Genomic DNA, 12,287 nt, shown 5'->3' on the forward strand with positions numbered 1-12,287 from the left:
ATGAAAAGACAAAATCAAATCAATAAATTTAAAGCAGTTTATCCTTTTCTAAGAATGTTTAAAGTTTCTGTAAACAGCTTCAGATCCAGAGAGCTATATGCCAGGGGACGGGTCAATTTTTTTTAGATGGTTTCCTTAAGTGTAGAAATTGAAGAAAATGGTGAAAATACATTATCTTAAAAGAAAATTCTCAGCTCCAAACTTTCTGAGCTGGGTGCTAGGCTGTTTCCATGGTAGCTCTTGTCCAACATAAGTGTTCTATAATGACTTATTCTGACTGTTCCTACTTGCTATGAATGTCTCCATGACAACCCTATTTGATGGTTCTTACTTGACATTGGTCTTTCTATGGTGACTAAATCAGCTAATTCATATCTGCCATGAGTGATTCTATGGTAAATATTTTATGATTCTTACCTGTTGTCGCGCTGTTTCCATGACAGCAGCCATTATTGCAGGCTCTCCACTATCTTTGAGGATTTGGGAGTATCTTTTGTATGGTGGCTTTGTGTCAGCTTCTTTGTCTTCGTCCTACAAATAAAAAAGCTTCTTCTTTGTCTTCGTCCTACAAATAAAAAAGCTTCTTTCGTTGTATTTGTCAATGACTCAGGTTTACTTTAGGTTAGTGGGAGACATTGAACCGTGGATAGCCAGGATCATTGAGAGGCAAAGAACTAGCTGGTGACTTGACCTCACTCAGCAACATGGAAGGTCTGTTACATGCCTTTTACAGTAATAATCATTTATGTCAAGGACAAAAACAATAACACAGACCAGTGTGAATTAAATCATGCATATCAGACCTTTATCTTAGAATCTGAAGCCAACAGACACACTGAGTTATCTGCCCTTTCTCTCATAGATTCACTCTTTAACAAACCCTTGTAGTGAAAGGAAACCTCTTTCTTTTATTATAACTTACCATCAAACAGTCTCAAAAGACAGAAGGTGGGAATTTTAGGTAGAGGGAACAGAAATAAAATAATCAGGTTTTCCCCAAGCACTCTAGTTTACCATCACAGTGAGATCCCTTATACACCTACATTACGACTAATAGTATTGATTACATATACTTCAAATTATAAAGAATATAAAACTTCTGTGCAATGTTTGTCAATGTTCATTTTTGTTAGCAACTTATTATTACTTATATGGGCAGATAACTCTGTATAACATGAAGACATTACAGAACTGATTTGGGATGGTAGGAGATCTGAGGAGGATTTGGTTGTCATGGTAACTTACTTGCCAACTGTCTTTGTTGTAGCATTATCCTGGTGAGCATGATTTAAGAAAGAATTCAATACAAAGTTTTTGTCTTAAATAAAGAATTCTGTTATATTGAATATAAAAAGTTTTATTTCTAGATTTTAGTTTTCTTCTCAGCTGAGTGTTGTAGTTACTGGATTAGGAACATGGAGGTTTACTGATGACAAAACGTTATCTACTTAATAAATTATTCTCTTTAGAATAAAAGTCCTGTCCAAAACCCATTTTGATATCCAGCATCTTAATTGAAACCAGTCTGTATATGTGCTGGTTGCTAATTCTGTCTACTGTTTTCTTTTGTTTCTTACAAATATGATCTTTTCATAGCAATGTCCTTTAGAAGTTTGATTTCTTATTACGGTAATTGTTATGCTTTATTCTATAAATACAAAACCCAGATTTATCAAAAGTCTATCAACAACATGTGCTTGAAAATCCATCATCATATTATCAAGACCACCATGTTAAATCATTTAGAAATAATCTGTACGAACCATTCGTCCTTCCACGATTGAGAATGTGTTCCACCGTTTGATATTAGGGCCTCGCTTGGTCTGAGACTTGTAGTAATGTAGTTCTGTTTCTCGCCGAGTAATGTCTGCCTGCAGAAGCAGGTTGTTTGCTTCTTGTAACAGCAGCTGACGTTTCATGGTCATGATTTCTTTGTTCCGCTCTAATTGGCTCAATCTGAGGTTGCTCAACTATAAAAGCAAAACCAAGTACATGTAACTATATATCCTGTCAATCATCTTAAGATATAATATTGTCATACATATGATAAGGTTAATACTGGATTAATGCATCTAAACTAATGTCAATATCTCCTTACCTGTACCTGAAGTTGCATAGCTTGTCCGTACAATTTTTCAAAATTCCCCAGGGCGTCTGATGTGTAGAAGCACTCTTCTGTAACAATTCAAAATCATTTCAGTGTATTTTTTGTTCTCCTTTGTTTGATGATTTTAATAAATTCTTACAATTTTCTCTGAAATAATGCTCCAAAATGTCTGAGCAATGAAAACAACACACTTTCATTTCTTATTTTCAAAGTAATGCAACAATTATAACAGTAAGATGACAAAGATCTGTTGCTTTATATTTACATTTTTGACAGTATGACCTTCACTTACCTGACTGTGAGGCCTGCATGAGTACCCCCTTCATCTGTTCCAGTAATTGTACAAGTCGGGAGTTTACATCTTCTTGTCCCTCTATACTTTGCCATTTACATATCTACAAAGAAAACAAAGTTCATTGGAAATATATCCCGAATTCACATTAAAGTGCTTAAACCTGTTAGAATGGTAACCAGAAGTAAAAGACCACCTCCTGGATGTGGTCAGTTTGTATTGGAATATGTGTCTTTCATATAACGTGGTCAACAAATGCCTGACTTTGCCATTAACTTTACTTTTATTCAATGATCATAAACAAATAACAAAGTGGTTCATATCACTAGTAAATTTCCTTTCTTCAATTTATGGTGAGCTTCAGTAGAAAATGAGGATCCCAAAATATAAGCTATTTCCAAAATTAAAGCCAAAATTCACTTTTGACATATAGATGACTTGTAGTTACTAAAACGTAGATACCCATATTAGGCAATCTAATTAAAATTAGACTTGTAATTCTGCTCCCACTACAATACTTTACGCTACTCTTCAATATTGAAGCGCAACATAGAGTATCGTAGTGGGAGCGGAATTACAAGTCTAATTTTAATTAGATTGCCATATTAGGATTAAACCAATGGACTTCATGATGAAAATACATACCGCTGCACTCTCCATAGACAGAGCGAGGTTCTCCCCAAAGTCCTTGAGTTCACCGATTTTGGCCTCCAGCTGCTGTACCTGTGTTGCTAGTCCGAGGGGCGGAGCTATCTCCTTCTCACCTGTAATGCATTTCTGCGTATAGCTCTCTGTTAAGAGACAAGTTAGTACAAGCTTGGATTAGTATGAGGTCGCAACATTAGTTATATTAGTTATTTATAATGTAATTGATTAAATATGTACCATTTGAGTACTTTAATAATAAGGCACTTATTGTGAACAATTACGTCAACAAGCAATGTAATTAATGTAAGCACTGAAACACAATAAGCAGTAGCTTTAGTATGGAGTAGTATCTAATAGATCATTTCTTATTGTGCTTATTTCTTGTTGTTGTTTTTTTAACCATGTCAATTTCCATGTGTGGATTTCAGCATTCCAAAAAGAGATTATTTTTCTATCTTTTTTTTTTCATAATTAAAATTACAAAAATAACATCTTTTTGAAATAAATTTTCAAATGAATGAGATGTATACAGAACATAGCAAACCTTTGGGGACAAAAGAAATTACTTTATAATAAACATGATTTGTTATACACATTACAGAAAACTTAGAGGAACTTTGATGGGGAATGAAAATTGCTATGTTATAATGATGAATTTGTTATAAGCGTGTTCGTTATAAACATGTTGTACTGCATCCACCATTAAGTCCAGAAGTGGTATCAGTTTCTTCTGAGACCATAGTTAGTATGTATGCCACTGTCAATGATATGTAGTCCGCTAAACCTGTCTATATTATTAGGCTTTTTAAAATTTTTTTTTTGCCTAATATATAGTCAGCTCGCGGTACCTCTTAAAAATGTGAAATCGTAGGCCAGATTTGGCCTACGCTACGTCAGCGGTATATTTCTAATATATCGTCCATGCAATGCCGGGAAAACATACACATACCTATATATTGGGATCTTATGTACTCCACTGCCCCCATGTTACATCCCATTTATGAAATTAAACAACTCTGCACAATGAAATACTTCCGAGACCCTTCTATTTCACACATTTGTAATGGCCGCCGTATACACATTTAGTAGAGCAAACGGCAGCCAATCAACTTCGCTTCCGGTTTTATTTTTAAAAATGTGTACGTTTTCCCGGCATTGCATGGACGATATATTAGAAATATACCGCTGACGTAGCGTAGGCCAAATCTGGCCTACAATTTCACATTTTTAAGAGGTACCGTGAGCTGACTATATATTAGGCAAAAAAAAAAAAAAAAATTAAAAAAGCCTAATAATAAAGGCAGGTTTAGCGGACTAAATGATATGCTACCCACATATAAGTCTCTACCCACAATTAACCAAATAAGTAGCTAAAGCCAACACATAGCCACCTAACAAAACAGAGCTCATTTTTAATTATCTTTTAACAATAGATGATTGGACAAAGCTTGACTAGTATAAATATCTATACAGTCTAAGCGTAGCAAAAATATTACATTGATATACAGGAAATTCACACCACAGTTTATTGGTAAGATATTATTACATTATGACAAGAACAGTATATCTATAGTACATAGAGGGACACAGTAACACAGAACAAATCACAAAGTCAATATATAACAAAAACAAAAAGTTAATTTGACAAAGTCCTCCATGTGTGCCCTAAGTTTGTATTCCCCGTTAATTTCCCCATACTTAAATGGCCCCATATGGAAAGTATGGTGCTTCAGTGAGATCTTGTACAAATCAAACATCAAAATATAGGTCACAGAGACCTAGGTGGACCCACACATATACCAAGTATGAAGTTCTGTTGCCAGGGTATTGAACTGAGGTCAAGATAAAAATGGTAAAAATAAAAATTGTTCGGGCATAAGACTCACTGTCTTACCTAGGATGGATCCACATATTAGGTATGAAGTTCTATTGCCTTATACATGTAGTATAGGAAATATAGCTTGGACAAGATAAAGTCAGAAAGGTGGACAGACGGACAGAAGGACAAACACAAACCTATAACTCCTCGGCTCTCAGCAAGGGACTCTTAAATATAACACAGGGAAGTGACACCACATAACAAAAGGAAAATACTCTAAATAATGACACAGGGGACTGACACAACAAACACAAGGTACTCACACCGGGTAGAACAGGGGGCTGAATCATGTTATCAGACAAAAAGAAAATCACACAATGGTGGTATTTTATGGAGAAATTCCTTTCTTTTTTTAGTATCCAAATAAATTTTGATTATTTGAATATGATGCATATGCAATTCCAATTAATCTAAAATAATTGTAAAATAAAAATCTCTAAACCAAAAAAGCTATATTACATTGTTTTATCTGTATCTCGTGGAATAGTATACATCTAAATGCTTCCCATCTCTAGGGTTGTTAAACTTGATAACCTAAAAGTGCATTGCTTATATAAATACAAACAGAGCAATTAGTAACAAATTACTCTGGGACTTGAGCAAGTCTATTAACTGTCTACAAGAATTACACCCTAGGACAAAAGAGTTTTCTAATCCTTCATCATTTAATATCTAGCTGTACAGAGAAAAGAGTGTAAGAAGTCAGACAAGCCCCACCCATTTATCTTTTACAGCATACAACACATAACAAGCTTGATGTTGCACTTGTCGGTATACAAGTTTAATTATTCCAATAAAAAACAAGCTATAATTACAGGCTCTATCTAATGTACCTGGTAAGCCTCCTGGGAATGTCTTAAAGAAGCTCTTCATTACTCGTAATCAACTCCTGAATTTAAAGCTAAATCTGACATTTTATTAAATGTCTTCAAATAGCATGATGATGATATATTTTGTTACAAAAATGTTCTTTATGATTAACAATGGTTCACAATGGTTTTAGTTTAAGATACTTTGTCAAAATTAATAGCCAATTCCTTTTTCCCCAAAGAATTACATCATCATCCCCCTCCCTCCACACTCACACTTCTAGGTCACAAGATCCAGACCTCCAGACCTATATGTTGCCATGAACTTACTATATAAAGCTGTTGGTGATTTTTACTCAGGATTGTATTTTTCTCTACTTATTGTGCCCTTAGCTGGCCATAATATAGCTGTTGATACCATGGGAGATAACTTGTGTGGGTCACAGAGTACATGTACGATACATCCTCTGTTTGTCTGTGTAAGTTTTATTGATTCACTCCGTAGCCCATTCTGACTGTACAGAAATGTTCAAAGCAGTTCAGATGAGTACTCTTGTTAAGTATAACCCTTCTACAGTAGGTATTTTATAAGCCATGGACTAATAACATTGCTACACAGATGTTTTAACACTAAACCACAAACATTCTCTAGCTCAGCTATATGGATCATAACATGCCATAAATTCCGTTGGAAAAAATAACCAAAATATTTTGTAACCTATTAAATGCAATAAAAACAATTTTTTGTTGTAATGCTTAGAATGATAGAATTGCAGACTCAAGAAAACATACTGAATTAATAGTTATGTACATAGTTTCTGTGTTTTATTGGAATAGAAGAGGTGTACAGGGTAATCCTAGTCCTGATACACTTCCATCAGGGTTTGGTGTTTTAACGAATTGCAGACAAGTTTTTGAGCCCTAGATTATTACAATTTATGTACCAATCAAATGAGAATGTATACATTTTTTATCCTTTCTAGCATACTTTATTCCAAAACGGCTGGTGTAAGAATTGTGAAATGAAAGTCGACCGATTCCATCCCTGATCAGAACTTTTAATCAATCACTTATAAATAACAACCACATCCAACACATAGGACCTTAATAATCTGATCATTTCACCTTGTAAAACAGCACATAACAACTTCCAACCTTCTCTGATAATACAGCTGTAGCATCATTTTGACCAATCAGAAGTCAGTATTATGACTGCATTGTAACTGCTCCCTGGAAACATCCGATGTTCTAAATAGCCATAAAAATATTACCGTTGAAACAGAATACTGCTGGAGCCAAAAGTATAGGAAAATTTCCTGGATATAATAAACACTATAGCCTTTCACCTCTGAGTTGTTAGTGTGAAACCCGTTGGAAGCCGTTGCCAGGCGCTGGCTATAGGTTGGCAGTACGGGGTGCTCTGGCTTTCTTCCACCCTCAGAACCTGGCTATTAATAAGACATACAACCCATGAACCTAACCTTATCAATGATTTGTTCACAGACTGTAAACAAACACAACCTTATCAATGATTTGTTCACAGACTGTAACACAGAGAATGATATCCTCCAATCACATCCCATTTCAACAAACTGCTAAAAGAAAGGGCATGTACATCAACTCACATTGAAGATGTGGATTCTCATACATCACCCTATGGGATCTACATTTAAAAGGGCTCCCCCCCCCCCCTAGATATTTCCTGAAAAACAACATCATCATCAATGACATGGCAAAACAGAGATATCATTGTTTATTTGGTATTTCTTCTCATTACAATTGCCATAAGAAGCTGAAGCAAAAGGCAGTTATAATTAAACTTGGCTCTATGAAAAACCATTCTGGTTCTCCAGGGTGGATATCCACTCAAGATAGATAGAGATTTCTGAAAACATTCCACTGTCTTTACATTGCAGTTGATTCTGACAATTGGTTAACAAGGATCATAGGAGAAAACAATATAAAGTTTATTTACACTTTTTTTGGACACCTCATTTGACATCTGTGTCTCCTTATAACTTTAAGAGTTTACATGTTTACATGTAAATACTTCAACACCTGTTTTGTCTCATAAGGCCATCTGGAAACTTAGAGGTAAGAATTTTAATGTTAGAGTGTAACTACACAACTACAAGTGTCCTCTTCAGTCTCCCTGATCATAATAAGATACAAAGCTCTGGATTACACAACATATGTTTCTAATGAACCACAATTGTTTTGATAGTATGACTTTGGATTCATGTAGTGTTTGTAAACCACAAATTTGACAAACTCATAAGAGATAATTGCACACATGTGTATCCATCTGTATAGATATTGTAATGTATCAACGCCATAAGCCTCAATGGCAATTGTACAGCCCAAGGCTTTTTAAATTGATTTTGGAAAGTATTTTGTACAAGTGTAGGTGGAGTTCTAGGTTTATAATTAATTACTTTGAATATCTATTGTTTATCAACGCCATAAGCCATAATGGGCTTTCAATGATGCATCCACCTTGATTGATTCACTGATGATAAAATTAAGAACTGTCTTCTAAAAGACCCTTGCTTACTGTTGCTAAAAAGACCATAATTTATTGTTTGGGGTTGGGTTAAGATTACTTTTTAAATTTATTTTGGAAAGTATTTTGTACAAGTGTAGGTGGAGTTCTAGGTTTATAATTAATTACTTTGTATATCTATTGTTTATCTTTACCAAAACCATAGTTTAAGTGCCCAAAATGATACACAAATGCTTTCAAGCTTTCACAAAGAACAATTGTGCGTCTATGATGAGAACAGAGGTCTACTACCACACCTAGGAATTCATCATCTGCCTCTGATAAGTTCAATAGCAGACTCCCAATAACAACATTTCACTTTGTGTTTTATACACTGCTGTAATGATTTAAAAGGGCCATTAAGATTATACTCCAGGCTGTCTACTACAAAACATCACCAAATTAATGAAAATAGAACTTCACTAATGCCTTGTATACAAACTGCTTATAAGAACCCCTTCTCCCTCTATACATCATCTTCATTTACCCCCACCCCCTCAATTTACCTCCCCTCTCCATTTACCCCCACTCCCTCAATTTACCTCCCGACTCCATTTACCCCCACCCCCTCAATTTACCCCCATCCCCTCTATTTATCCACATCCCCTCTATTTATCCACATCCCCTCTCCATCTACCCCCACCCCATCCATTTACCCCTACCCCCTCCATTCACCCTATTCCCTCAATTTATCCACATCCCCTCTCCATCTACCCCCACCCCATCCATTTACCCCTACCCCCTCCATTCACCCTATTCCCTCAATTTAACCCCCTCTCCATTTACCCCACCCCTTTTTCTTTGTATCCCCACCTATCCTTATTACCCCTGTGCTGATTTATATACTTACAGTTCTAACACAGGTTTATATACTTTTTATACTGTCTGATAACATATATATGCTTGGATTGTTCTGACCATACTGACCTATGTCCTTGGAATGTTGGAGTTTGACTTGGTCGAGTTTCTCCGCCAGCTCCTTGACGTCCTCCTGTAGACCCTCGTACTCCAGCTCCTTTTCATGGAGGCGCTCCATCAGCTGGCAGTTAGCCTTCTCCAGGCTGCAAAGGAAAATATCAGTAATAATACCTGGGTAACAGTTACAGGTAAAATACCAATACATGTCAAGGTGAAACAAGGGTCATTTTCATTTCATTGCAACCTACAAGAGGATAGAAAACTTCAGGCAATAACTGGAAAAAATGCAGGAACAGGTAAAATTCTGAATTAAAGTATTGAAATACAGGTAAAGTAAAGGTAAAAATCTGAGATAAATGCAATTAAGTTAAATGTTATGGAAATCTGCAGAGTAGTATTTTGGTAATTTTATACTAAATAATGTCAAATCTTCATTAATCAATTACAGATAAACAGCTAATTTTGATTTTGTAGTTTAGATGACTTCATACTATTCCACTACAACAGTTGCATGTTAAACACTAAAGCAGTGGCAGATCAAAAGGGCTTTTGGGGTTCTAGAAAACCCACACAACCCTGAGAATTTCCTTTAAATATCATATATTTTTACCATTTTCTTACATTCATAGAAACCCTTCTTGAAAAGTTGGAGCCCCCCTCCCCTTCCTTAATAACAGTTCTATGGATCCTCCACTATAAATTAATATGGTAAATGTGACGTTTTTCTTTTTTATGGAGAACAAGACGAAGGTAAACAACAACTGGATCTGAGACATCTTTCTGCGTTTTACGATAGATAAAAATTCCCAAGTGAAAAAAAAAATTAGTATTTACACAAATTTTCAAGTGATTCACACAATTTGTATGGCTTTATCTAACATAGAGATCTTTTACTCTTGAGATGGTTTTTGAAATTGCAGAATTAAGAGAATTCTCAAAAGCTCCTTGAGAAAACGACCAAATTGGCAGAATTTCAGGTTTCCAATATGATGATGAGAAAGTTTTACAGCCCGTTCAGCTGTAGTCCCCATCTGGCAGAGGTAATATCACACAAGAGGTTCCACTATTTTCACAGTCTATTTAATATAAGGCCTCTTGTTTTCAGTCTAGCTATCAACCTGATAAATATCATATCATATCCAGAATTTGAAATAGATTGAAATCTTTATCAAACTGTAATACCAAAAAATGTATTAAAAATACTTTTAAATTTTGGTGCTTTAAAATTTAGATCATTTTCAAAATTACAACAATTTTTATGAAATTGAATACAATTACTATATATATTGATATATCAGTGGAAATATCAATGCATCCATATTGAATTTTTGTACAAACAAGAGACCCAGAGGGCAAGTATGATAAACACTCACCTGGTTAACCACAACATACATATTATAGTAACTTGTTATGCACTTCATATGCATTCAATCCTTTTCATTCATTGAAAGTTTTAATATAAATCAATAATTTCCCACCCATAAGGCAAATTGACCTATTTTGGATCTACCCGTCAGGTCCCTGGGAGGGTCAGCCAAACTGTTTGTATAATTTTGAATCTCCACCCTATTGAGATGCTACCAATGCAATATGATTGCTATTAGCACTTATGATGAGCTGGAAAGAAGTTGTTCAGATGAAAATAACCAAATTGACTCTTTTTTGTCCCACCTCTCAGGACCATGTGCGGTCAGCCCAACAAAATGAAATACTGTATTCTAAGTCCCCAATCCATAAAAATTATAAGCATGTTACATGTACATCCATGGGTATCGAAAACAGGACAGTGATCTCAATTCTGATACAGTTTATGGTGACAACTATGCTGGGTCTATTAGAGAAAATTTGGTTTATATTTAGTTATAGGTGTAGATATAACCTGTATCTGGTCAGTAGGGATATGGTTTATATCTAATTCTATGTGTAGATATAACCTGTATCTGGTCAGTAGGGATATGGTTTATATCTAATTCTATGTGTAGATATAACCTGTATCTGGTCAGTAGGGATATGGTTTATATATAGTTATAGGTGTAGATATAACCTGTATCTGGTCAGTAGGGATATGGTTTATATCTAGTTATAGGTGTAGATATAACCTGTATCTGGTCAGTAGGGATTTGGTTTATATCTAATTCTATGTGTAGATATAACCTGTATCTGGTCAGTAGGGATATGGTTTAAATATAGTTATAGGTGTATAGATATAACCTGTATCTGTTCAGTAGGGATATGGTTTATATCTAGTTATAGGTGTAGATATAACCTGTATCTGGTCAGTAAGGATATGGTTTGTATCTAGTTACTGTGAAATCATTAATTTTTGTGGGGGTCATTAATTTGTGGGGGGTTTAATTTTCGTGGATTTCGTTTTTTGACCAAAATCAACGAATTTACATCCCCACGAAAATATATATACCTATACCAATGTCATGTAAGTTTATGCGTTCATACATTGTAGGATGATTATTACCTCACATTATAAGGTCTATTTCGGGGACAAGCATGACAAGTTCAAAATTGGAAAATATTGTTCAAACAAAGATAGTTTTCAGAATTTCATAGCCTTCATCTACATGTACCAACAAATAATTGATTGAGTATATCATGACTCTCAATGTGACACGATAATTGTTTGTTGGACACATCTGTAAAAACACTGGCTGAGTACCGACTCTAGATTGTGAATGTAACTGTGTTGTATGGTAGAGCTTAGTTCCGCTTGAGAGATCAAACAATACAGGTGACAGTGTCAACTGTGTATTTTGACGGTAATGTGTAAGGTCTTCTCCACGAATTTAAGTGCCAACGAAATTGTAAAATTTTAGAATCCACGAAAATTGAGCCCAACGAAAATAAATGATTTCACAGTATAGGTGTAGATATAACCTGTGTCAGTAGGCATATATGCTCCGCTATCTTTCTCGGTCTGCATGTGCTTTACACTCTACAGATGTATAATACACATGTCATTTTTCTGCACAGTAAGCATACATTTTCCATATAACTCCATACAATGCTTCAAAAACCAGGACAGGTCTACAATATTTATAATTGAATGATTATCAATAAAATATTAATAAGAATTTAGA

At 35.0% G+C, this 12,287-nt stretch overlaps 1 protein-coding gene across 1 annotated transcript in view; it reads right to left on the reverse strand.

The window, feature by feature from the left end:
• Positions 1-12,287, reverse strand: part of LOC138324311 (uro-adherence factor A-like) — a 53,938-nt gene that overhangs the window by 2,599 nt on the left and 39,052 nt on the right. Inside the window, exons 7-13 of the mRNA XM_069269388.1 lie at positions 9,205-9,338; positions 3,045-3,190; positions 2,400-2,502; positions 2,099-2,175; positions 1,764-1,970; positions 418-531; positions 203-239 (exon numbers count right to left, since the gene is read on the reverse strand). Of these exons, the coding sequence (XP_069125489.1) occupies positions 203-239; positions 418-531; positions 1,764-1,970; positions 2,099-2,175; positions 2,400-2,502; positions 3,045-3,190; positions 9,205-9,338 (818 nt within the window). The remainder of the gene's footprint in view (positions 1-202; positions 240-417; positions 532-1,763; positions 1,971-2,098; positions 2,176-2,399; positions 2,503-3,044; positions 3,191-9,204; positions 9,339-12,287) is intronic.

Source organism: Argopecten irradians, chromosome 5 (assembly GCF_041381155.1).
Source record: "Argopecten irradians isolate NY chromosome 5, Ai_NY, whole genome shotgun sequence".
In the NCBI taxonomy this organism is placed as follows: domain Eukaryota; kingdom Metazoa; phylum Mollusca; class Bivalvia; order Pectinida; family Pectinidae; genus Argopecten; species Argopecten irradians.